General features: G+C 42.3%; 1 protein-coding gene across 1 annotated transcript; it reads left to right on the top strand.

The window, feature by feature from the left end:
* The first annotated feature begins 3415 nt into the window (after positions 1-3415).
* On the top strand, positions 3416-26959 carry ANKFY1 (ankyrin repeat and FYVE domain containing 1). The gene is made up of 25 exons (XM_009865961.1): positions 3416-3604; positions 4906-5024; positions 7379-7514; positions 8916-9039; positions 10496-10645; positions 11550-11715; positions 13334-13538; positions 14287-14355; positions 15085-15284; positions 15690-15787; positions 16189-16411; positions 17421-17519; positions 18648-18801; positions 18849-18851; positions 19732-19900; positions 20804-20922; positions 21260-21416; positions 22383-22583; positions 23603-23779; positions 24194-24341; positions 24591-24681; positions 25025-25149; positions 25324-25470; positions 25971-26061; positions 26789-26959. The coding sequence occupies exons 1-25, from the start codon at positions 3441-3443 to the stop codon at positions 26919-26921; spliced, it is 3468 nt and encodes a 1155-aa protein (XP_009864263.1). The 5' UTR covers positions 3416-3440; the 3' UTR covers positions 26922-26959.
* The last annotated feature ends 576 nt before the right edge of the window (positions 26960-27535 follow it).

The raw sequence follows: 27535 nt of genomic DNA, 5'->3' as shown, positions 1-27535 counted from the left end.
TCTTATGGAAGCATTGCCTCACAGAACATGGAAGTCCTGAATTAGATTTATTGCAATTACTAGCTATAAATAGATTGAACAGTTTATAAAAGAGCTGAGTTTGCTGTTTGTAATTTCTGTTGTTGGAATTGTTGCTTGAGTCTAAAGCAGCAAGAAGGTTGCTGCAGGACTTTGGGATGGTTGTCAGGGTAAAGATCACAAGCATGCAAAAACTGAAGAGGAACAGGAAAGCAGTAACTTGTACAGCCTTGGAGAGATGGGTGGAGCAGTGGATAAAGGACCTGACTTGAGGGGATAAGGAAATAATATATTTTTCTAAAGTGTTTCACTCTGTTCCACTTGATGATAAGTAAACAAAAGCTTATCGGTGTTTCTTCTCAGGCTGCTTTTAATGAGTGGGATGGGCAGCGTGATGGGTTCCACTAGACCTTCCCTCTAGTTTTTGGTACACGCTATCTCTCACCCCGCTGCCTGTTGCCTCCCTACTTATCTCTGGATTCAGCTGCATAGTTGCTCTCGAGTACTTTTGTGCTTTCTGTAAGTAAACATTAGGCAGCCTTTTCTGAAGTCCTCTTTAAAGTCTTCAATATGGAACATAAACTTCTGCCTGTTTGAGATGCCAGGGTACCTGCCAGAAAGCTATTAGCAAACGCTGCTTTTGTTTCAGTTGTCCAGCCATCTGCTAATGCTGTGCCTGAACTCAGAAGAGGAGTCGCTTTGTGTTTGCCTCTGTGCTTAACCCAGGCCCTCTCTTCACTGATGCATGTGGATTGATGTTTGGTTAGAGACGTGCTGCTGTGATCCAGTGAGGCTGTCCTGGCAGTGTCTTGACACAAGGATCCTCACTGGATATGTGTATGCAGGCAGTAATTGTACGTTTTTACACTTGGGAGACAGCTGAATGGTCATACGTAATGTGGACTGGCAGTAATGCGCACTCTGTCAAGGTGATTGCCAGCTTGAAGATACAGTGGTCATTTTATGTTGTTTTTTTTAACAATTTTTTTCTCTCCAAAGTTGAGGACTGTAAATAGTAAACCTGGAGACGTGGTGCTGCTGTTTAAATAGAGTTGATGCTTCTACTTGAGATGGAGACGGTTCCACTTTTGAAGCAATTCTTACTTTAAGCAACTCTCTTGTTAGCTTTTTAAATGAACAGTGTACAGGGAAACGTAAGGCTTTGTGCTTTTGCAGTGAATGTTGATTAAGTGGATGTTGAGGACTGCCTGGAATGTGCACTTGAAGTGTGCTGAGAGATCAAACATTGTCTGCAAGTGTGCACTGGTAGCTCCTACACCACTGGTGTGCATGTTCTCGTGTAGAATCAGAGAGACTCTTATTTTACAACTCTTGTAGTTCTTACAGTAAGCAAATACCTGTCACACTGAGATTGCAGGCGTACGGTGTCAATCTGAAAAGAAAATTTCTCAAAGCCTCATCTTTTTGAGGTGCTTTCTCTGCCAGTAGTGACTGTCCTGGATTGCCCTGGAAGCAGCAGTAACAAGCTTGATTATGCATAAAGCTTAAGCTATTGATCTTGGAGGATTTAAGGTAGTTCTGCATTATGTCCTTTCAACTTCAAAGTAGTTCGGAGCCAGCAAGCTGACTTTGGTGAAATGACAGTATTTGAAATGTTACCTTCTGGTACTGATTCTTTATTCCCACCTCCACATCTCCATTGCTTGACTGGAAGATGTGATATTTCTTTATATATGCTATGCAATTGCTTATTCCTAGCCTTTCAATCTGTATGGCACCTAAAATTCACACTGTATGAACAGTGGTGGTGTTCATAGACTAATTTTTGCTGTGGTTCTCACAGTATCTTTCTGGGATCACTCTTGGCCCCTGTCAGACTCTTGTTTTATCTGCCGTAACAGTAGAGCTGCTTTGTGCTGCTTGTGACACCTTCCTTATGAATTGAGACATATCCTAGTTCTGGTAACACTGAAACTGCGTTTATCTGTTGTTTGAAACACAGACCAAGCAGGATTTGAGACCCTCTGTGAGGGTTGGTGTGGTATTGACAGCACAACTCTGAAATGACTGTATTTCAATAGTATAAGGAAAGTATCCCAAAGGAGATTTTATGTATTAACTTTTGAAAGATGAAGCTAAATAAAAGGCTGTTGAAGGAAGCACACTGCCAAGCCTGCTTAAGTAGTATTAACTGAAGAGTAAAATAGGGTAAATACCTTCTGTTTATCCATTACAGTAGTTGTTAAAAGGCTTAGAAGGGGGCACTTGCTGCCGCAATCCATGGAGGAGAGACTGTGTGAGGCATTTGTCTGCAGCTGAGCTGGAGGATGCTCTGCCCTGGGGACCTGTGTTGGAGCAAGGCCAAGGTCAGCTGTGCTCTTGAACTCTTCTGCAGAAGCAAGAAGAAAACGCTGGTCCACAGAGCTCAGTTTCTTATTGTTTGTAGCAGTGACTTGCATGTAGTAAATATTTGAGAAATATTAGTGAACAGAGAGTTCCTGGTAGGTAGAGAGTAATTTTGTAGGAACTTTCCCGCTTAAAATTCTTGACTAGTTTCCAAATTTCTCCTTCTTGTCCCTTCTCATTTTATACAGATTTTTTTTCCATCAGTGAAGTAGGGCTTTTTTGTACTGGAGCCTAAGTTTGGTGAACTAACTTATCTTGGTGTGCTGCGGAGTGACCGTTTAAGCGTGGTGGAAAAGTGGGATCTGCAGTGAGATGGGAAGACTTGGTCAGAGATCCAATTCCCAGGTGCTGTTTCTATGCTAGTCCTGAACTGAAACAGCTGCCGTGGACTCAACAGCACATTGATGCTGTGTCGATGAGGTGCCTCCAATGGAGGAATGTGTGTGTGAGCCAGTAGTAAGCAGAGTTTTGAGTTGCCTCGTAAACACAGATTCCGGGGAGAATCTGTTTTCCACTCTGGCTAGCTCTTAAGGAGTTTCTTGACTGACAGTGCGAGGATTTCTGAACTGGTCAGTGAAATACTCTGAGGTAGATACGGTACCTCAGCAAACTGTTCTAATGCTCACTTGGGATTGATGCCTCAGCTGTAAAATCAAACAACGTAAAGTTGAACTAAACTGAAAAGATGGGTAAGAACCAGAGAGTTAGTCCTCTGCACCATCGTAATTCCCACAGTCATGGACTCCAATGGTTATTCCTGAACTGGATGTAAACGTTATTTGTGAGTGGTTTCTATCACTGTGTTCTGACGATTTTGTTTTTCTGATATTTTTATGGCTAGCAGTGATACCAAAGGTTTAATGTTGGGGGCAAGATGCTCAAGTGGTGTAAAAGAGAAGAGACTCTTCCTGGAGTGTTCTGTGATTAGACTAGATGTATAATGTGCTTATAGGGTTAAGTTTCCCTGGGATGTAAACCAAAGGGGTGTGTGTTTCAGCTGTGTAATAACACTGTGTGCCTCTGCAGAGGAGGTGGCCAAGCTGGAAAAGCACCTGATGCTTCTCCGCCAGGAGTATGTAAAGCTGCAGCAGAAACTAGTTGATACAGAAAGAAGATGCAATTTACTGGCTGCCGAGGCTAACAAAGAGAACGCCAGTGACACCTTCATCAGCCGACTTCTTGCCATTGTAGCTGAACTCTATCAGCAGGAGCAGTACAGGTAAGAAATTCCCCTTTTGGGACAAGGGCATTACAGGAACCTTTGACTGCAAGTAGGTGCTAATCTTAGACTAGGAAAGTTTTTTCTCTACTGTCTGGTATGAATAGGGCCCTTGGTTGCATCTGCAGCAGGAACAGCCTGCTAAGATCAGATAGCGTACTGAATCCCATTCTTGAATTAAGAGCTCTGAGTAGAAGTTAATCTCCGAGACTGACGTTTAAGACAAGTTTAAAGAAAACTGACCATCTTCACTGTCAACAGCCAAACTGCCTTTGAAGAGACATCATTTTAAGCTGATATATACCTAGTGGATGGATTAATTACACGATGTATATTCTACCAACTGAAAAGCTCTCCTTTCTTGAAAGTATATGTCCTTGAAACCAGTTCTGTGCTCAAGTTGTTTGAGAAGAAGCCTGATTAAATTGGCTTGTCTGGTTGTATGATGTAACGGGTCTTAACCAGTGGTATGTGACATGGTGGCATAACTGATGTTGTATCTTTGAGTGTCCACAAAAAATTCGGTTCAAGTGTTTCTTTTCTACAGGCGCGTCAAGGATCCCCTTCAATATTCTAGATCCCTTAACTAACTTAGTTCCACGACTACAACACCAATTTCTTTGGTGTTACTGAAAGCAATGCCAATATAGGAAAGGAGTTCATTTATGTTAGTAAGATCTCTTTATTTTATATTGTTGTTTGTAGTAGCATTTTGATTTAGAAAATGGACTTGAAAGCACACATGCACAGTCAGAACACTTGCAAGCTATTGTGGCTTCAAAATAAACAGACTGGGTACTTTCTAACTAGTGAGGCTAACCAGGATGAAAGCTGGTCTCCTGGGAACTGGAGATTCTTGGAGTCTGCCTTGTGCTCAGACTGCTGTCAAACATCATTTGTTCTCTTGCTGGTCCTGCCTGAAACCATTGGTGTTTAGCTGACAGTATCGGTAAGGACACTGCAACATAAATATTTAACGTTGGGGTTGTTGGATTTTTCTATCATCTTCTACAATAATCTCCTTGCAGTTTATTTCAAAATGGTTTAGAAAAAAAAACCCAAACCCTAATTCTTTAAATACTAACGGCTCACTGCATTTCTCCCTAGAAAAGTAAGAATTACGTTGTTTGACAGTATGTTCTACTTCACCAATTAAATGTGTTTTGGTGTCTTACCTTGAACTTAAATGTGGATACCAGGACGTGGATCCTGTGGAGATGCTGAATCCATACATATCTAAGCACAGGGGAAGTCAGCTTTATACATTCATGTGTTGTTTCTTTTTTCCCCCTTCTTACCAGTGATCTGAAGATAAAGGTTAGGAACGAGCACATCCACGCTCACAAATTTGTCTTGGCGGCGCGCAGTGATGCTTGGAGTCTTGCCAACCTTGCTTCCACAGAGGAGCTGGACCTGTCAGGTCGGTCACCGCTTGGTAACACGTCGCTTTGATTGTCTTTAAGATGACTGGTGAAAGGGCCTGTTGGGAAAAGGTTACTTACCTGCAGGACTACAGCTGTCCACCAAAAGCAGCGCTTAACCTGTGAATTATGGAGCTTTGTCTCTGAAACATGGCAGTACGCTTGTCAGCTTGGTGCTGCTGCCCGTTAAGTCAGTAGTCTACGGGTTTTTTTAATGAACAGGGTTTGAGGATGGTGGCCTCTTTGTCTTTTCTAGAGTCAACTAAACATAATGAAAAACAAATCTATATGGAGGAGCTTGACTTCTTTTCTAAGGACAGGGCTTTTTGAGGCAGTGTGCATAATTTCTCTGAAGTGTGTCATGGAAATACTTTGCTTCATGTTAACATAGCGTGTGGGGGGAAATTAATGCCAGCATTGATGTGTTGTTAGAAGTTATTTGCTTTAGCGCTTTGATACCTTTGCAAAATAAATGAGGAAGAGGAGTTTTCTGCAAGACAGTTGTCTTTAAGACAGTGTTTTGTTCTGCTGTAGCTGTTTCTCACGTTTACTTACAGTGGGCAATGTTTCTACAGATGGAACCTCTTGTGACAGGCTTTTCTCCCAGATTTAACAAGAAGAATCTTACACAGTTAATTTGTGAGCAATAAAAACAGGCATGAAGATAGGCAGGTTTGCTGGCTGACATATTGAGTATAAAGTATTGGCTGCACTTTCTGCACTTAACCTTATCGTGAATGTGAAGTGCAGACAAGCTGGAAAGAAGCAAGTCACAGCAAGCTACTTGTACTGGACAGCACAGGTTTCCTGGAAAGAATCGATGGGTCTTTCTGCAGCCACAAGAAAACGGGTGCCAAGAAGTTTTTAAATGGAGTGCTCTGCTAACAGAAGATTATTACCAAAACACTCTTGCATTGTAGTTTTGTGGCAAGTGGCACTCCATAGCATTTCTAGCTCCACATTTAAGCTAGTCCAAGGATCTCAAATGTAACTGCATGTTTAAGTGCAAACACTTCCTATTATAGAATGATGCTTAAAGTAAGTGCTAGTAAGTGTTGCTTTCCACAGTGTAAAATTGATTTTTTTAATAAAATTTAATAAATGGCACAAGGATTAGATTATAAAATAGTTGTAGCAAGCAACAAGATGTTGACTAAAACCATCCTGATTTTCTTAAGAATTTCTATTTAAGATCTTGCAAGCTAGTGTTGCTTGAATCCTAACTTCGAAGTACAGGCAGCATTTAAGATTGTTTTAGAAAATGTTGCAGATCATACGAACTCTTTAAGAATAGAAGGATAAGCACATGTTCTCTTGCTGGGAAAGAGAAAACAAGCTCTTATCTCTGCCAAGGCAGAGCTGATATTACAGCTCAAGTAGGTTTTCTGGTCGCTTCAAGTTCAGCAGAAGATACTTCACTAAAACCTCCTGTTTCTTAGGAGGCACTTCACATGCTGTGTCAGGTGCTGCCTGGTACTCTGCAAGTACTTTGGGGCAGCTCTGCATGTGCAGAGGTATTTTAGAGTGGGTATTTTGATGTCTTAAACATGTTTGTTTGCACTTAAAAAAAAATTGCTTGAGGAACTAATGTTATTTTTCTAAATGAATGTTGTGCTTTGCTGTAGTTGGTCTGATCTTTTGTGGGATAATTCACATCTACATCCTCCTAAGTAGGATCGTCATTCTGCTTTTGAGGAGGTGACAAAGGTCTCTGGCCCTTGGGCTTGTGGAGCTCATGTCCTGTGGTGTAGTTTTCTGGTTTTCTTGCTGTGTTAAAACATCAGGCTTGTGATGAGTCTTGTAAACACCTGGAATCTAACCTACTTCTTAAAGTGCCTCTTGCACCTCTCCTGGAAATGGTTCCTGGCAGTTTTAAGTACTTTGTGGTCATTATCGAGGTGTGAGTACCTTTACTGGAACGCAACAGCCCATAGCTCATGGCTGGAGTGTAAAAGACGGAGGATTCTTAAATTGAAAAGGAGTTTTGTGCTTTTTACATGTAGATGTGGATTAAACTGTAGGTGAGGGACCGAAAAATTTTAAAGGGGCATCACTGGCCCCCAAATATGCAATATCTGTGAGCAGGTAGATCTTATAGGGCTCCCTGCATTCTGCACAGTATCCCAGTGGAAAAAATATTTTCTTGCTTGGTGCCAGCGTTGTTCCTAGTTTCAACTTCTGACCAGTTTTACCTCTGTTTTGAAATTTTGATTAAACTAAAGCAGTATGGTTTCATTGGGGCTATCTTCTTTTTCATAGTAGCTGTGACTATAACAGTCAGAGGAATAGAAACTACCTGAACAGGCGATTGTTCTTTGGGTATTTTATTAATCCCTGTTGCTCTCTGTACCAGATGCTGACCCAGAGGTAACCATGGCAATGCTGCGGTGGATCTACACAGATGAACTTGAGCTACGAGAAGATGATATCTTCTTGACAGAGCTGATGAAACTAGCCAATAAATTTCAGCTCCAGCTGCTTAGGGAAAGGTGAGTCTTGGTAAATAAAGTGAATTTTCTTGAGCATTTCAACCTTGTTTGAATAGAAATAAGATAATAGCTGCTGGCAGCTGGATAAAATTTTGCTTTTTCAAGTCGTGATGTTTTACTGATCCAACATGACATTCAGTTTATCGCAGGAAATGAAGCGTTGCGCTGCAGTTAAATGTAGCAGTTTTTCTCATAGCTTTGTATGTTTACTTCCCAGTTCCTCTCCCAGTTGAGCTAATAACTAATTGGGCATTAGGAGGAAGTAGAGATCAGAACATTAGTAACAAGCTCTGGAGAGCTGCAAGAAAGAAATTGTTAAAGAGAATGCTGAGAAGAGTCAATGGCAAGTAGGTTGCAGTATTAAAATACCACAGGTGAAAATTTTTAACTTAAGTAGCTGTTCTGCTGTGCATTTTGTTGGCAACTTTTCTTCATAAAGAAGGTTAATGTAACAGCGTGACATTTTGCCCTTTTGAGGAGCTTATGATTGATTACCCCATTGTGTAGGGGAGGCCCTCTTTGATCTAGTAACCTTTCACCCAAGGCTTGTCCGGGGCTGTAGCAGTACATGGCACTCCATCTGTGACTTCAGTGTGATTCAGTGTGACACAAACTAAACTGCTGTCAGTCCTTTTGAGCAAAAAAAAGTTGCCATCTGCAAGGCGAGTGTTAAAACTGCCTTCAAGCTTTGTAGCAGCCTAAAACTATCTTCGTGTTGTACTAGGTAAACATTCGTCAGCTGTTGTCTGGTCATGGTAGTCTAGTGACAAGTCCACGTACAGTATGCTACTAGTAGTTGTTAGATGTATTGATAGGTAGCTGCACCTGGAGACAAGTATTTCCTTTTTTTTTTTGTCTTCGTATCTGTCTGGAGATCAGTGGCACGTTTAACTTCATTTTGAGGTTCATGGATGTTATTCACCTCTATAAACTCAGACTAATATACCTACAAATATTAGAGGGATCTAATTACCCCTTCTCTTCGTTAAACAAATAGCTGTATTTGGCATGTTTGTTTGGGTCTTTTTTGTCTTCTCACTTTGACAAAAAAGCTGCTTGTGAGCACTGTCGTACTTGTAAAACAGACAGCTTCCCTACTTCCTGACAGCGAGTGACCTGCACTTTGTTCCCTTGGAGAACTGGGATGTCTGTGTCCACCTGCCCGTTCTGCAGCGTGTGGTGTTGTTGTGGGACCTCAGCTTACGTAGGCTTTAGAAGCAATCCGCTCGACAGGGCTTCTGATCGAAGTGTGTTTATGCTGCTTAGCCTTGTAGTAAAGCAAGGCCAAGACATGTTTTTATCTAGGAAAAGGAGTCTGTAAGGCCCTGTTTACGGCGTGGGAGAGTGATTACAGTAAAGCAGTTTCCCGATCGCTAAATACTGGCTTTTCGCTTTTGGCAGATGTGAGAAAGGAGTTATGTCACTAGTTAATGTCAGGAACTGCATCCGTTTCTATCAGACTGCTGCGGAGCTGAATGCCAGCACGCTTCTCAACTACTGTGCGGAGATAATTGCGAGTCACTGGGTGAGTACTGCCAGCAGGAGGTGAGAGAAGAAATGTTTGTGGAGTGTGGGAACACAGTCAGTAGAATTTTGCTTGACTTACTGTACTGTCTGACCTCAGGAGCATCTCTCACTATGCTAGCATTCAGCTGTTCCGGCTGGGATGAGGATTACCTGGATTCCTGATAACTTTCAGTGACTAAGGTGACCTATCATGCTGACCCTCATTTATATGTCTGCAAGGAGCAAGTGTTGATAAAAAGCTGTCAAATCTGCCTGCCCTGCCCCACGATGTGAGTGAGGGGGCTACTTCTGAGGCAGGAGGGACTTTCTTCCCATCTCTCTTGGTTATCTTTATAACCTGTGCTTTTGACACTGTGTGTTGTTTGGTATTCTCTGAAATACTGATTTATAGTTATATGTTTCAAATAAAGCACATTAAATGGCTCCTTCTCTCAGATTTTTTTTATTTTATTCTCTTCAGAGGTTATGTCTGTTGTCTGTTTTGGTGTGAATGTCTTGTTTGGGAGGAAGTAGCTGATAGCCTGAAGAGTTCTGGTCACTGGAAAGACTTCACCATAAAAAGCAGCTTTTTTAAATATGAGCCAAACCAGAGGGACTGTATTCTAATAAACAAGAGGGTTGTTTATCAGATCTGGACTCTGAGCTGTTTAGAAGTTCATCCATAGCTGGTCTCTGTCTATACGGATCACAAATCCCAGGCCTCCTTTTACTTCTAAAAATAATCCACGGAAGCCAGGGAAGAGTTTAACTTCTGTGATGGAGGGAGTGGCAGGGAGTCTTGGAAGCAACTTCTCTGGTCTGTTGAGGAAAGTTTGAATAGTGAGTAATGGATTAGCCTTTAAAATCAGACTTGTCAACAGCAGGCTACTACTGCATGAGGATTTAGATTAATCTAAAGTGCATAATTTATCATATGTAAGAAATAAACAAATCTTATATGTAAGCCTGCAGGTCAGGCATTTTAAGTCCGCTGCTTCTGGCACTTGTGTTGCTGTGTTCTACCTGAAGATGAGGTTTCTGTTTAGTCAAATGAATACTGACTCAGACTTAAGGTCTTTATACTTCTAGGTTTGTTTACTTTTGTTCAGAGTTCTTCCCAGTTCTGTGGAGTTGTCAGTAGTTGTAGGCCTTTTTGTCAGAAAACTGATCTGTGATTTAAGTCCAGGTAGAGACTACGTGTTAATCTACTTACTGTTTGGTAAAATGCTAGTTTTCTGTGTCTGTAGGTATAAGAGGAGAAAAACTTCAGTAACTGATCTTGAAACTGTAAGATGGAAAACTTCCTGAGTGTTTCTTCCTAGTCTTAAAAGGCTTTCTTGGACTGTTTCTGCTTGTGATGTTATCAAAATGAAGTTTTTAACTGCACTTGTGAATTTCGCAATTGCCTTGTGCAGTGCCTTGTTTGTAAACAGAACAGTACTATTGCTTACCCTTTTAATTCTTATTCATTTTAGGATGACTTACGTAAAGAAGACTTCAGCAGCATGAGTGCTCAGTTACTGTATAAAATGTTCAAGTCAAAGACAGAATATCCCTTGCATAAGGCTATTAAAGTTGAGAGAGAAGATGTGGTCTTTTTATACCTTATTGAGATGGACTCACAGGTATAGTGAGACTGACCTGATCTCTCTTTTAGAATTTGACGTTTAACATAACTAGTTTCTAACCACCAGTCTGAACCTTGTTGTTAATTTCTTTGTCTTAATTCTTATTTGTATCCATTGCCATAGCTACTTCTGTGTGTGTAATGGTAGAAGCTCCATAAAAACATAACTCAGAAGTGATTAATAACACTTAGATACGATCTGTTGCATGCAAGGGTTTTGGTTTTTTTTAAAATAAAAATCAATACCTGATGCTGCTATGCAAATTTAAAACTGAATGGTATAATGGTCACCTTGGCTGTTTCATGGCAGTTCAGTAAACGTAATTTCTTTGAACAAATGCTTTTCCTCTTCTACTGAGTGTCTGAAGTAACAGGTGTTTGTGCTGTTTGCGTGAACACTGTAAACAGCTCGCCAGTAAGTTGGCCTCCAACAAGAGGGAAGGAAGAATTGCTGAAGTATTAGTGGTCAAGAATTATTCAATTAGTCCTCCAAGGTGCCTCAAGTCTTAATTGGAAGCTAGGGCTGTAGCAGTACTTAGCACCCTTAGGTGCTAATCCAGTAGGGATTTGAGGTATCTCAAAGTAGTAATTGAATAATTCTTCCTAGTACTGTGGAAGTGGCTTGTGTTAGGAGTGTACTCGGCTGGCTTCCCGCGAGCTAAACAAGGCTTGCAAACAGAACTCCTGGTCTCTTGCGGATCAGCCCACGGGGTAGACTTGTGTGTAGTGAGGCTGGTCTGCTCATTGTTTGCCTGTGTGCGTTGCCCTTACGTAAAGGTAACACTAACACTTGGCATTAGAGCTCGAGGTCTAACTTCAGGGTGATTGGAACGGGCCGTTCAAACATTACGTTGGGCTGATGCGCGTACCTCTAATGTCAGTTGGCTGAATTTCTGTTGTAGCTTCCTGGGAAGCTCAATGAATTGGATCACAATGGAGATCTTGCTTTGGATCTAGCCCTCGCCCAACGATTGGAGGGTATTGCCACTACCCTGGTCAACTACAAGGCTGACGTAGATAGGGCAGACAAGAGAGGCTGGAGTCTGTTACATAAAGCCATCCAAAGAGGTGAGTAAATAGGACATGAACCCTTGTTAACTGGCAGTTGTTCCCAGTGTCCCACAGTCTATTCCTGTGCCACTTTGTAGGCAGTAGTTCAGTTAGAAAAATTTAATTGAGGATGAGCTCTGTCCTATGTCTCTCTTCTTTCTTTTTTTTAAAAAAAAACCATAAAACCAACAAACTTTTATTTGGGATCTGAAAGCTAACCTGCTGGCTGGTGAATGAAATGTCTATTACATAACATCCAGAAGCAATCTAGTGAGTATTTGTTGTCTGCTAAAGAGACAGGGAGATACTGAGCATGTTCTAATTTGACAACATAATGTTTTTCTGCCAAATCATTGAATCAAGCATGACTGCCTAGACACAAATATAGAGACAAAGCCTTTTTCTAGAAATTAAAAGGATATTTATTTTTAACAGCACACTCTTTTGGACTCTTAAAAGTAGTTGAAGCTCAAAATACAGCTCCCTACTTCTTCATTTAATCTCCTGCATATCTAAACAGGGTAATTGCTGGTGTCTGGGTCCTGTGAGTGAAACTTCAGCAGCAGGAGTAGGAGACCTTCTAGGCATCGGTCAGTGTTGTGATGGCTGCAGCCCTGTAAAGCACTAGAAGGATTGCAGCAGGCTGCTCTTCATACTTAATACTGGCATTTGTCCTCTAGTTCTAATGTCTGCTTTCAGTGTAAACTAGAGCTCTGAGAATGAACGCTTGCTTTTCAGTAACCAAAGCTTCAGTGAATTAATCACTGTTAACAATCACATGTTCTGGAAATGGAGCTAAAGCAAACTGTCTGAACTTGCCACATGATTCTTGTGATCATTGGAGAAGGGAAGAATGTCAGATGGAAATCAGAAAAATGGGATTTTGGGGGTTTTGCTGACAGAGATAACACAGCGATCTATACTGCTTGAACAGGCAAACAGTCGTCTTTGTTCTTCAGTCTTGCACCTGGGACAAGCAACTTGTGGATTTGTCTGTTTGAAACAATTTTTGGAGGAAGGGGAATTAGTATTGTCCTGAAGTCATCCTCTGCATGTTGGTGTTTCATGTACCACTGAGGGCCTGCGTTCTGACTTCTGAGAAGCTCTGGAGAGGGGGTTCTTAAGAGTGCTGTGCATGGTGGAGCCCTTACCCTGTATGTAACGGGGCCTAAACGGAAGAGCAGAGGCTGTGCTATTGCTTGTTTCTGTAGCAAGACTGAACAGATGATGACTAACTTCAACTACACACTTTTTGACTGACATCCTGGAATGATACCTTTTTTAAAAAAAACTTCTTGTGTGTTTAATCTCACAATTTGTCCAGTTGTGCATTAGAGCAGTGATGGAACTAGCAAACTCAGTATCACCATAATGAGTGAACTGGTATGTGACTGAGTCACACGTAACCCCTGGGCAAAACACTTTTTCTGAGGGATTGATAGAAAATATCTGAAGCCTGACTTTGTAGCGAAGTGTTCCTGCAACTGCCTGTTGCTAAGGCATTTTAAAGAGCAGATATTTGTGTTGGAATGACTGTATGGTATGGAGTGAAATCATGGGTATCCGTTTTGTGGCCTTGTATATGGGGTGTGTAAAGTATATATCCTTAAATAACCTTGGTTTTTTTTCACAAAAGGAGATAAATTTGCTGCCAACTTTCTCATTAAAAACGGTGCCCGTGTGAACGCTGCTACACTGGGAGACCAAGAGACTCCTCTGCACCTCGTGGCATCGTACAGCCCCAAGAAGCATTTGCCAGATGTCATGGCAGAGATGGCGCAGATCGCGGCGTCCCTCTTGCAGGCAGGAGCCAATCCAAATATGCAAGACAGCAAAGGAAGGTAAATACTGGGCAAAGCCTGCTCCCAGTTTGACTAATAATCCTGTTGTGTTGAGATGTGGCCTGCTAAGAACCTGCTCGGGTCTGTCAGCAAAGCATGTGTGGAGCTGGAAACAGGAAAGGTGAATTCATGAATCCAGTTTGGGACCTGTGGTAGCACCCAAAGCAGAAGGCTGTGCCGGCTGAGCAGTCCCCTGTCACAACCAATTAAACATAGCCCAGCTGCAGGAAGCTGGGGTGAGTCGATTGTGTTAGAACATGTGGCACACAATTTGTTTTATTGAATCACTGAACGGTAAGGCAAGCTACCTGAGGTGACAAGTAGTATTCCTGGAAGGTGCTTCCCTTGGAAGCTGCCAGCGCAGCTGAAATTGTCTCAAAGAACTAGTATCTGCAATGTGTTGATCTGAAGTGTAGGCCTGCAAAGTGCTTTACGGGTTAGGCTGAGCTGGCAAACAAGTACATAAAATGATGTAGAAGAGAGTGAATCAGCTACTCAATTCTGATACATCAAGCGCTTGGACTTCTTGCTTGAAAGTTAGCTTCCACGTTAGTGTAGAGTTGTTTACTACTACATTAATTGGAGTTATGTCCACTAAAAGGGTAGATTGCTCGCTCTTTCAAGATTTGCTTGTGAAAGCAGAGAGAAAAGTTAACCCCCAAAATTGGTAGGAGAATATTGATGACCGTGGTCAAAATTTAAGTGTCTCGGTTATTACTGATGTAACTGTGCTTTGTTCCAATTACAGGACCCCGTTACATGTATCAGTTGTGGTCAGGAATGAACCTGTATTCAGTCAGCTTCTCCAGTGCAAACAGTAAGTCTTGCTTGAAGGAAAAATACACTGAGGTTATATTGTACAGTGAAGATATGGAAACTGGTTTATTGACTCTTCTGTGCCTTTTTGCCTTGTTACAAGGCTAACGATAGGCTTAGGGATGGGAAAGTGTAAAGGCTTTGCATAACTTAAGATGCCAGAGCAATGCCAGAAGCCAAGAAAGTTTTTGTCCCACTGTAGGGGAAGTAAACTGCATCTGTGTGTCTTTCAGAGAGGACTAAGTGAAATAACATAGCAATAACTTTACTTGTGGTGGAGCTAGAAGGAGTAATATGACTCCTAAAATGTCTGAATACAGTCTTGAGCTCAATTTGGGTTCTGATTAAAGCTAATAAGTTGACTTCTTATGGTGATGAAGCAGAATACTTCATCTGACTTGATTTCTTTGTGGTCAGATTGCAGCTCTTGTACACAGTTTCCCCATCTACAAGAGGATTTGCCTCTTTGTAAAACTTGGTGGGATCCCAAATCTACCAGGGCCATCCTTTTCCTAGGAGCAATAAGCATAAATCTAGTAGTTGCTAAAAGGTCTCTTGCTTGTTTCAGAGTATTCACAAATTCTCTGAAGTACCTGGAAGCTACAGTAGGCTACAGGAGTTGTCAGTGAGATGTCAAACTAGTACAGCTGTTCACACACTTGAAACTGAAGCTGCATTGGGGAACCACTTCTTAAGGTATAAATTGGGGAACATTAACTCTTATTTTTAGACTAGACTTGGAGCTGAAGGATCATGAAGGAAGCACAGCTCTGTGGCTCGCGGTTCAGTATATCACTGTGTCGTCTGATCAGTCTGTAAATCCTTTTGAGGATGCCCCCGTTGTAAATGGAACCTCCTTTGACGAGAACAGTTTTGCAGCAAGGTTGATCCAACGAGGCAGCAATACAGATGCTCCAGACACAGTAACAGGTAAAAGGGAGGTTTGTATTTCTGCATAGGTGGAAGGCTTGGAAGTTAATTGCTTGAGGTTAACTGCACTCGGAGGAGCTGAACGAGATTTCAGCAGCATTTACTGCATAATGAATGGGAGCTGGAGCACTGACAGTCACAAGCTGAGCTTGACTTGCAGGAAGTGACAGAAAATCTGGACTTCTTGCCAGGTCTTAATATCCTCTTTCCAGTTTCAAAATGTGTAATTGCTAATGGTAGTGCACGTGACAGTCCAGTGTTGCAGGGGGGCTACTAGTAGATAGGATTTTCCTTGTTGGCTTCAATTTTTCATCTTGTAAAGTAGTGGGGAAGATGCTGCTGCACTTGCTGGCGTCAGAACGTGGTTGGAATAGCATTTTAATGGTGTTCATGCCTCTTCTTTAGGAAACTGCTTGCTTCAGAGGGCAGCTGGTGCAGGAAATGAGGCAGCCTCTCTCTTCCTAGCGACTCATGGAGCAAAAGTCAACCACCAAAACAAATGGGTAAAAGCAGAAACTTACACACTGTAGTCTGAACGCTTCCTTGTTTCTCTTCAGGAAGAAGGTAGCAGAGATCTCTCATTGCTAACCATAGCTGAAAGCAATTTGGAACTCCTGTTATGCCTTTTCCATGTTTTCAGATCTTTACTGGTGAACAGGCAATTGTTGCATTCTTGTGACTCTGTTCTTCCAGCATCACTGTTCCTTAACATGCTTTTAACACTTCTGTGAGTGCCTGTTGTAATGAAGTCCTTAATATAGGATAATTTATGTAATTTGAAAGTCCTAAGGAGCTTCAGCTCCTAGGGGTTAAGCTCTTCACACCAGTTCTTGTGGGCAGAGTAGTTTAAAAGCTGCTTCTCTTCATGAATTAAGCTGGTAACCTCATGCCCTGTTTATTAAAGGGAGAAACACCACTGCATACAGCCTGCAGGCACGGCCTGGCCAACCTGACGGCAGAACTTCTGCAGCAAGGAGCCAACCCAAACATCCAGACGGCAGAAGCAGGGTTCGGTCAGAAAGATGCGTCTTCTCCAACGGCAGAGAATGTTTATCTGCAGACTCCTCTTCACTTGGCTATTGCTTACAATCACCCAGATGTGGTGTCAGTCATCCTGGAACAAAAAGGTATATTTTGTGCTTTGTTTTTTTTGTTGTTTGTTTGGGGTTTTTTTCCATCATTGACTGTATTGATGCTGTAAGGGATTGGTGTGTCAAGATGGCATTTAAACAGGTTTTTTGGCAAACTACTACTAAGGCATGCCTTCTTGTAAACATTGTTTAAACAGAGCAGTTGATAAGACTGGCTAAACATGGTCTTAAACTCAAATCATCTGCTAGTTAAGACTAGAAAATTAATTTGGGTGTGAATCTTTTGAAGTTCTTCCCTGTAGTTAATGGACTGGAGCGCTTAGCCCCAGGCTACGTTCTAACTGTACAGCTCAGATCCCTGTTCTCTCTCCCATCAAAGCATTTGGTTCAGATGAAGGCTGGAATCAAATGTGGATACCGGCATGTTTCTGTTGTGAGACTTTTGCCTTCCTCAGCTCTTTCAGTTAGAGGATTTTGGAGAGAGTAATGCTAGTGTTAGAGTAGAACTGAGACTGGAGTACTGAAATACTGGCAGACAACAGTTTATTAAATGCTGCTAGTTCAGCTTCTTTCCAGCAGCAGGAAAGGAGTTTGACAGCTGAAGCAAGGCCTTTTTGTCTTCTTCTCTAAGTGGTGTTTAGAAGGGAGCAGGTGAGCTGGGGAGAATATCCTTCATCCCAGGCAGCTGAGAAGGAGGGATGCTGCCAGCATGGTGTAGTACAGCTTCCGCTTTCATTCTCGGAGCTTTTTATATGCCCCTCCATTTGGAAATGGAGGTAGAAAGGGGGCAGGTCAAGTCTCTTAGTTAGAAAGTTGAATATTTTTTAGTATGAGTATTCAGAATAGTCAGTAGTGGCAACACTACCTGAGTTCTAAGCAGTGTCACATGAGAAATTGAAGAACTTTCAACCACCTGCTGAAGGAACACACTGTTTCAAAGTGTGACATTGCTACTCCTGCAGCTTTCGGTGTATGACAGCAGATCAAGTACAAGAACGCTCTAATTCATGGGTGGTTTTTTTGTTGCGTTGGGTTTTTTTTGTAGCTAATGCTCTTCATGCTACCAACAACTTGCAAATTATTCCTGACTTCAGTTTGAAGGACTCAAGAGACCAGACTGTGCTGGGATTGGCTCTCTGGACAGGTATGTGCTTTCAACACAAGATGAGAATTCACAGCGACATAGAAGCTATCATGTAGGTATCTTTTTTGTTAAGGCAAAACAGCAGGTATGTGTTAATGTCCTGGCTGTGAAGGAGAAGATTCTAGAACTGAATGTGCACATCTTTCTGGTAGGTTTCTAGCCTTGCAGCTTCTCTTGTTGACTAGCCCGTAGCCTGGAGCCTCTTGCCCACAACTGTACTTGTAGGTCTGTGGAATTATTCTACTTTGAAAACTACCACAAGTTCACATCAGGTCACTGTGTTGTTTGTTCATGGTTAACTCTTCCAAATGTTAGTTAATGCAGTAATGCTGACCTTTACATGGGGAAGGTGAGCTATTTTGGGTATGGAACCTGAAATACTGATTCAGAAGATGCTTTCTTGTCTGAAATGTGGAGGGGAATAGTTTGGAAAAAACTAGTATTTTTGTTTGCAGCCATCTGTCACTTCAGCATCAGGACATCATCAAAAGAAAGAGGTGGTGTGGTCACTACAGAGTCAATTTAAGTATGGTCCTACTGAGCTGAAAACAACAACTGTATGGGGGGTGCCTGGTCATACTCTGGATTTAAGAGATGTTTTGCTCTGTACAGGAGTGCTGGATGTCGTCCAAGTGTCTTCACTGCCTGGGCTTTTGACTTGCCAATGAAAGGAAACCAAAATGAAGCATTTTCTTTACCATTGCCTTCACCTGCTTCTGAGATGGAGGAGAAACTAAGCTAAATATCTAATAATGTTCAAGCTTACGAGTGTTATTGTTTGTTGGACGAAAATCTGAAGTGATGTGAAGGATTAGGCTAGATATGGTCAAGGACTCTGCTACATTTAGATTGGTGAAACTGGTGGGAAAGCCCTGCTGTATACGAGACCACATCTTCTTTCTTCAAGACCAGAAGGACTCAGTAATCAGTATTTGATAAGTCTGTAGATGAGTATTCAAGTTGGGTAGTGTCAGGAGTTGGTGTAGCTCATGTATGTAAATTGATTCTAGCATTGATTCAGTGCATCTCTTCCCTGTACTGAAAACTGAAAGCTTGAAGATTTACTCATCTTTATCATCTCTTTTTATAGAACTGAAGGTAAAATACTAATGAGCCTTAACTCTTTAGGCATGCACACAATAGCAGCTCAGCTGCTTGGATCTGGGGCGTCCATCAACGACACGATGTCGGACGGACAGACTCTGCTACATATGGCCATACAGAGACAGGACAGCAAGAGTGCCCTCTTCCTGCTGGAGCATCAGGCAGATATCAACGTGAGGTAGGACCTTAACTGTTACAGCACTCCGTGGGATATGTATTTAGAAGCAGGTAGTGATGGCTGCTTTTATTGAATGGCTTGAAAATAGATTTAAATCATAATTTGTACATAATTGTATGTTTGAGGGTTTATGACACCAGTTATGGCTGAGGGATTACGTATGTGAACGTAGGCCTATATATAGCTCCATCGGTCTGTGTTCTTGAGGCTGCAGAGGGAGGTGCCACTTAATTTTAAGTAGAATAGATTCTCTGTAACAGACTCAACTCCTAGAGACATGGTACTTAATTTCACAGTCTCATGTACTTGCTGGCTTGTTGCAGCTGCCTGTTTTCTACCACCTAAACTAGTTAGCCGCAGCTCCAGCAACAAGATTGCAGTAGCACTTACCTTGTGAGTATCTCCTAGACAATTCGATGTTAGACTTCAAGCGTTTTTCTGCTTACGTGGCTGACAGGCTGTCTCTGAAGTTTGGTGAGCTGTACAGTACTGAATGTCATGGGTGCAGACCACCCTGAACTGCGGTTCTAACTCCTCTTTTTTAACAGCTGCTACTTCTGACTGAAGCCTTACCCCAGAGCAGACCCTGCTGTTTGCCTCTGTGGCAGTAGGCTTGCTAGGAAGGAACTCTGTTCTCGTACTGGCTGCGCTGAAGGAAATGAGAGTGTCTCTGAGCTAAGAACACTTAACATGCTTTTGAAACTTTAGAATCAGTCACTTGCTGCTGAAGGGAGGGGTGGAAGGAAAGGTGAACTGCATAGTAGTGATTAAAAACTAACATGGTGTGTTTGCTTGGCTGTGGAGATGTGATTTTACCACAGGAAAAGTACACACGTGAAGAGATAAGTCTTGACTTTGCCAATAAACTACCCTAACTTGAGGCCTAACTTTATGATGCAGTAGTAACGTGCCTCAATCCATCTGTTGCAGAACCCAGGACGGAGAGACTGCCTTACAGCTGGCTATAAAAAACCAGCTCCCTCTTGTGGTGGATGCGATTTGTACCAGGGGAGCGGACATGTCTGTGCCAGACGAAAAAGGAAACCCTCCTTTATGGCTTGCCTTAGAAAATAACCTGGAAGATATTGCGTCAACTCTGGTAAGACCTGTTAGTTGACTTTAATTTAGTCTCACTTCTGTGTGCATCTTGCTAGCAACAAAGGGCTCGTCAGCAAAACGAACTCGGTGCATGAACAGAGCAGTGTAGTGCTATACCGCTAGCTAACTTCTAGAGGTTTTTCTTCACCAGAAGTTCCTTCTTGGGAAATTTTTTTCAAGCACTGTGGGAGGCATAGCCAAATATCTTGCAGCCACTGTAATAAAAGTATAGAATATGCTGCCTTGATTCCTGATTCTGAAAAGAGTAAGATCTAAACCCATCAGTCGGTGGCATGCCAGCTGTGTGTAATGATCAGCTTCCTGAATACAGCTGAACACTCCTGCGTATGCTTTAAAGTGTGTGCTGGTTTTTATTGCATTGTGAAGTTCCATCAAGGCTTACTTACTTTTAAAACTATTTACTTTCAGGCATAAGTAATAGAGCAGAAAACATTTTTCAAGTAATTCCGTAATAAAATAATACAAATATTGGAAATACAGTTCCTGAAAAAATATCTCTGTTTATATCTGTTTTCTGTGTAGGAAAACAAGCAGATAGCTCAGATTTTCAAAGGCGATGTCTCCTGATGTTACTGGACTGGCTTTAGGTGCTGGTTGTTGCTGAAAGTGAAGTAGCTCTTAGCCAAACTGGCTTAAGACCTGTCTATTCAGAGTATTTCTGATCTATTAGTAAGCAGTGCTTATCACATAGTAGATCAATAAGGTACTGCTCTGGAAGACATTAAAGTGGCTTCCTGAAATCCAATGACTTATCACAAGAATATATAGGGCATCTCAGATTCTGCCTCTAGATTCAGAAGCACTAGTCAAGAACTATATAAAATAGCAGGAGCCTGCTGGAGACATAAAAACCTTTGCTGCCTCACTGTGCTTCTCTTTCCAGGTTAGGCATGGCTGCGATTCAACCTGTTGGGGGTCAGGACCAAGTGGCTGCTTACAAACTCTTCTTCATAGAGCTATTGATGAAAACAACGAACAAATAGCGTGCTTTCTTATTCGCAGGTCAGAGCCCTTCTAAAATACAAACCTCCTAGTGCGCTTGTATGTATTTCCTTGGCATAAATTAATTGAATGCTATTTTGAGTCAGTAATAGATGTGCTTCAGTAGAGTTTTGGTGGGTGGATGGCACTTGGGGAAGCCTGACTAACCTTGAAGTCGTATTCCGTTACCTATATTAGCGCTGTGTTCTTGGTGACAAGAATTGAGCTAAATCCAGGAACTTGTGCTTTTGTAGAATGTGTCAGCGGTTGCTGGATCAGCTCTTCTAATTTTTTTTCTGACCTTTGTTTGGAACAGTTCTAATTCTGTATTAAATTGACAATATTTTATTTGCTTTAGTGGTTGTGACGTGAATAGTTCCAGAAAGCCAGGCCCGAATGGAGAAGGAGAAGAGGAAGCTCACGATGGACAGACACCCCTACACTTGGCAGCCTGCTGGGGTCTAGAAGAGGTGATTCAGTGCCTTTTGGAGTTTGGTGCCAATGTGAACGCTCAGGTGCGTAGACAAGTTGGGCACGGTTTCTTTGAAGTAGGTTCTTTGCCTCTACTGTAGTGAAAACAAGCTTTCCTCTCAGCTCTGTATTTTGCATGATGGGAAAAAGCACATCCTTCTGTTATAGCTGAGCCAGTGTGATGCCTGGCTGCAGTTTGTTCTTTCTGGTCCCTCGCTACCAGATCTAGTGCTTATCTGCCCCCATGGTGGGTTGAGTCATGCAGCTGTACTAAATGAAAATAATGATATAGAAAACCTCCTTCAGAGTTAGTTTTCTGATGTAACGATTGGAATTACCTTTTCTGTCCCTAGTGTGAATTAAAGGCAGGAGCAGGGCTGTATTCTGCTGCAGTTAATCATTAGATCAGCTGTAGTGTAAAACTCCAGAATATGTTTGGGAAGTGTCTTCTGTTCCCAAGTAAACTAATGTGATCTAAGTATGAGTTACACTTCATTTCTGATTACGCAGTAATCGTTAAACAGAAGCTTGACAAATAGCAACAAAAGAAATGAACGTATAACCTTTCCAGGTCCTGATGCTATTGAAAATAAGACCAAGATGAATGACAGAACACTTAGTCACAAAGCGACTGTAAACTGCTGCTTGATAAAAGTGGTGAAACACCTTGTTTGAATTTGCTAGACTTAAGTTGGAATGCTCATCTCTGCCCCCAAAATGTCTGACTGCCAGGGAGATGTTACCCTGAGCTACTTAAATGGCTGTGTAGCACAGGATTGAGGTCAGCCTGTTTGGAAGTGGGGGGAAAATACCAATTTGCTTTACTCACACTGTGGATTTGAGCTCCTCCTGCAACTGTTTGGCGTCCCAGCCAAGGGTGGCTGAGTATGTTACAGAATTGAACAAGTTTCCTTGACTCTTCAGAATTAAGGAAGCATTTGTGTGTTAGTGAAGGAAGGATTTGTGTGTTACTGAATCTTCTTGTAACAAACTTCCTGGTTTCCTTCTAGGATGCAGAAGGAAGAACTCCAATCCACGTTGCCATTAGCAACCAACATAATGTTATCATTCAGCTTATGATTTCACATCCAGATATTAAGCTAAATGTACGTGACAGGCAAGGAATGACTCCTTTTGCATGTGCTATGACATATAAAAATAACAAAGCAGCTGAAGCAATTTTGAAGAGGGAACCAGGAGCTGCTGAACAGGTAAGCCTGGGAGCATTCAGAGCATGCTGGTTGTCTTACTGCACTCGTTTGTGGTAACAGGTGTTCCACAGGCAAATTCTGCTTTTTCCTTTTGTGGCTTTACATGCAAGGTGCCAGGTTTTATTGGGAAACCGTAGGTGTGTATCTGAGGAAGAACATCAAGGATAGTGTCTCATCAAACCTTATCTCATCTTGTCAGTACCGAATTGAGGAACAGGCATATGTGTATGGAAGGAGAAAGTTCCAGCTCTGCGCTTGTCTTATGCTGGACTAGTGCACAAGTAATCTGTTACTGAGCTCTCCTAAGGCTATCTGAAACAGAAACCCTGACCTAAAATGACTGAGAAATAGATGTGATGCTGCAGCCCTGAACTATAAAACCTCCAACTAATCTTAAGAGTTCTGGTGTGACACTCAGACAGCCGTTCAGGAGTTTCTTCCTACCCTATGTAAGTTTAATTACTAGTGAAGTATATGAGTGCTTGATGAGCTGTTGTAATGTATCTAAAACACAATTACAGATACAGCCAGTTCTAAACATGCTTTAACATCAGCCTAAAGGCAGAGATGGACAATAATGTGCACTCGGTATTAAGCCAGAGAAATACACGTGGCATCAGTGTGGCAGCATTACGTGTTGCCTCCTTCTCCAGTGCTGGCTGCCAGATAGACTCAAGTTTGTTTCCTTGAACAGAGTTTGTTAACTGCTGCTCAGTACTTACTGCAACAGCCGCTAGCCCTTTGTCTGTTGTAATATTCTGCAGTGCGTGGTCAAGAAATGACAAGATTCTAAAGTAGAAAGAGTCTGAAGCAGACCAGAGTGAGCAGTTTCAGCTGATAATTTCTCAGTGTTTGGTTGTCACATCCATCAAGTCTCTGATGTCAGGCAGTGAAAGGAACAAGACGGTTCACCTCAAGCAGAGGGAGCAAGTATCTCTTAGTGAAAATATGTCCTACTACATAAGTCTGCTGTTCTACAGAAATAAGGGGTTTCATTTCATGTGCCCTTTCTCCCACAGGTGGATAATAAAGGTCGGAATTTCCTACATGTCGCTGTCCAGAACTCGGACATTGAGAGTGTGCTGTTCCTGATAAGCGTACAGGCTAACGTCAACTCTCGGGCCCAGGATGCCTCCAAGCTCACCCCTCTCCACCTGGCTGTACAAGCTGGCTCAGAGATCATTGTGCGTAATCTGGTATGTGCTGGAGAGAATTTTTCTACTTAAAGAGGTATGTTCTGCCTTAATGCACATTGCCTGTAGGCTGGAGAATTGAGCTGAAGGTGATGCTCCTTTTTCTGAAACAAAGCTCAGGCTTTCCTAAAGTTCCCTTAGCTTGTGCTGCTAGCTCAGCTGCATCCGTAGCCTTTGTATGAGCGCACTGGATTCGCAGGAATCCTTAGGGAGTGAGGGTCACTTTAAAGCAAGAACCTTACTTTGTACTTCCTGCACACGTTGCAGCAGCTCAGTAAAATCAGGCATTTTATATATCCTCCAGGCCTAGAACTGTCTCTGTACAGTGGAGTCTTACATGGTTTGTTCACAGAAATAAACTGTTGGCTAATAGCCCTGAGAACATCTTTGAACATGTTCCTTCTTGCATCTTGACAGCTGCTTGCAGGTGCCCAGGTGAATGAACTGACGAAGCATCGTCAGACTGCTCTTCACTTAGCAGCCCAGCAAGATTTGCCCACCATTTGTTCAGTCCTTCTGGAGAATGGAGTAGACTTTGCAGCTGTAGATGAAAATGGAAATAATGGTAAACTTCTAAAGTTTATACAAGTAGATGTAAACACTTCAGTAAGAAAGTTCGTGATAGCTCCCAGTGGTAGAGGTAGCCCACTGAATGGGCTCGCTAGAGTGGAAGTGCAAGAAATCAAAGCTGATGGGGAAGGAGTTTTGGAGAGTGAAGGTGGGGGAATTGGAAGTGCTTAAGTTTTATCAGACTGTACTTATTGCTGACACTCACTACTTCAGATTCTTTAAGTTTCTCTTTTTTGCTTTTCAGCTCTTCATCTGGCAGTGATGCACGGCCGCCTCAACAATATCCGGGTCCTTCTCACAGAGTGCAATGTGGATGCAGAAGCCTTTAATATTAGGTAATTAGCGTACTCTCGACGGACCAAAAGAACCACGTACTGTTTCAAAATACGCACTGATGTCATCAGACAGAAAAAAACAACAAAGATTTGGCTTGGATTGTAGTACTACACTAATTTTGTAGTGAGATGCGTGGAGCAAGCTGTCTAAATCGTGTGGAAATCATGTATACCAAGGAAGGCTACGGTCCAGCAGTCATATGATGTATGGAGTTACTTAATATAGTGTTGTTAAAATCTCTGAACCAAGCTTGAAACCAGGAGTTGGATGAGTACTGTAACAGCAAGCAGACTTTGATCAGGATAACAAACAACTTCTTTTTATTCTTTTTTTTCCCCCCAGAGGCCAGTCACCAATGCATGTTTTGGGACAGTACGGGAAGGATAATGCAGCAGCCATCTGCGACCTCTTCTTGGAGTGTATGCCAGAATACCCTCTAGACAAACCTGACGCTGAAGGAAACACAGGTAGGTGGGATTCAGCAGCCCTTCAGTCCCTCAAGTCTCATATTGATGTTCTGTCACTTTGACATGGGAGTGATTGACAGAATGTCAGACAAACGTAAGATCTTACTCTGGACTGAGTGTAACACAAGACCTACCACACTCTTAGCAGGGAGATATCTGGCTCTTATTTTTCAGTGCTCCTTTTGGCGTACATGAAGGGAAATGCTAACTTGTGTCGTGCAATAGTGAGAGCTGGGGCTCGTCTTGGAGTTAACAATAATCAAGGAGTCAATATCTTCAACTACCAAGTTGCTACGAAACAGCTTCTCTTTAGACTGCTGGGTAAGTAGTGCTTGGTGCAGTTGGAACAGGTTTTTGGTTTGTGCTTGAAATGCTTTCATGGAGGAAAAAACTCTGCATGTCTGACTTAAATGACAGTAATTCCAGAGGGGCTGAACTCTGAATATTCTGCTACTTTAAGTGGAGGGATAGAAATATTAATTTTTCTCATGATCAGCCAGAAAGTTGCGCAATGCAGACCTGTCAAACTTTAATACTGCTCTTTCTGGAAGGATGGACCTGGAGACTCCTGACTGGCATCATAGTCTAATGTAGCTTAAAACCTAGATACTGCTTTTCGACTTGTACTGTTTAGTCGCTGTGGATAACGTGATGTTGGCAAAAGCAGCCGCGCATTGTCTACAAACAACACTGCAGCTAGTGCAGAAGTTGTTAAATCGATTGCACTGGATGCAGCCTAAAACTGGAAAAAGCCTCCTTAATGTTACAGAGTACTCGAGGTGTCTGAGCCCGTTTTGCCTTGACGTTTTTGCCTCGAACAGATATGCTGACAAAAGAACCTCCCTGGTGTGATGGCTCCAACTGCTATGAGTGCACTGCCAAATTTGGAGTCACGACACGGAAGCATCACTGGTAATGTGACACATCTTGCTGTGCTTGCAAGGCAATGGATTCCTCTTCCAAACGTAGCTAGGCTTGTTCTTTCTAGTGGTTTAGGCAACCTCTGCGTTCATGTAGGTGTCTAACCGGTAACCCAAGTGAAACATTCCACCCCATCCTAGATCAGGAACTTGTGGTCTAATTTAAAATTGTCTTAGCGGTTTGTGCACTTAATAGTCTGGCTTGCTGGAAATGGGAAATCATGTCAAAGTTCCAGCAGTGAAACATAATTTATTTGCGTGCCTTCGGTAGTGGGGCTGGCTTGCTCTGGACCGAGGGACAGGTTTGGGCAGCCACTGCCACCTTAGGTTCAGGGGTGCTGCCTGTAATGTGGGAATGGCTGAAGATGCTGACATGAGTTGCTCGTGTAAAATGCGAGTTGCCTTTTCTCAACTAGTCTGAACTCCTACAACATGTGCTGAGGTGGATGGATGTTAAGCTAACATTTTTCTCTTAGCCCAGTGTTCCAGAGAAACAGCACGTGCGTTAGTGAAGTCATACTGGGTGACTGACTGGTATAGAAGCAGCATATGTTTCTGGCATTAGTACTCAATTATTACTGGGGAGATTGGAAGATACAAAAAGAATGTAGCATTTCCATCGCTACTGTGCCTTCTTAGTGATGCTATTATCAAATAGTAAAGCCCTGGCGTGCAGGATGAGTTGATTCACTTTTCTCCCACTCCTCTTCTGTCGACAGCCGACACTGTGGACGCCTGCTCTGCCATAAGTGCTCAACAAAGGAGATTCCTATCATAAAATTTGACCTGAACAAGCCAGTCCGAGTTTGCAACATCTGCTTTGATGTCCTGACTCTGGGAGGAGTCTCCTAGTATGCTGCCGAAGTAAAGGGATTCCCCGTCGGCGCTCCTGACAGCAGCTCTGCTTACAAGCCCTCTGGATAGGGAAGAGGAGGCCTATACATGGCATCTGCAATAGACTGAACTAATTAAGGACCTTGTTGCGATATATTCTGGTATAAAATGACTTTATATGACTGTAAATGTATTGGGCTGTGATAGACTTCACTAGGAGTTCGAATGGATTGTTGAAACCAAGTGACAAAAGACCTTAGACCCTCTTCTAGTTGCAGCGGGGTGCGGAAGTGAAGATTGTTAGGCTGGTGTTTGAATTGACTTAGAACAGGTCTGTCCTTGACATGGTGCTTTGCACTGAGTAACTCTATTAAGTCCTGTGGCTTTCAGGCTGCTTAGTAGAGATGGCATTAAGTTTCAGGGTAACCAGGTATTTTTCTTTGCTTTTCCTTAAAGATAAATATTCCCTTTCTCTAAAGAAGACTTTTTGTGAAGCTAGACTGAGCTGTTGCAACCACTGTTCATGAAACCCCTCAGAAATGGGAGTAGCTGAAGCATAGCTCAAGAATCGTGGCCTTACAACAGAAAGCTTTACAGTGTGTGATGCAAAGCAGTCAGAATTGCAGATCCAC

The sequence above is a fragment of the Apaloderma vittatum genome, unplaced genomic scaffold, assembly GCF_000703405.1.
Source record: "Apaloderma vittatum isolate BGI_N311 unplaced genomic scaffold, ASM70340v1 scaffold27183, whole genome shotgun sequence".
In the NCBI taxonomy this organism is placed as follows: domain Eukaryota; kingdom Metazoa; phylum Chordata; class Aves; order Trogoniformes; family Trogonidae; genus Apaloderma; species Apaloderma vittatum.
The sequence above is the reverse complement of the archived record's forward strand: the minus strand, read 5'-3'. Positions and strand labels throughout refer to the sequence as shown.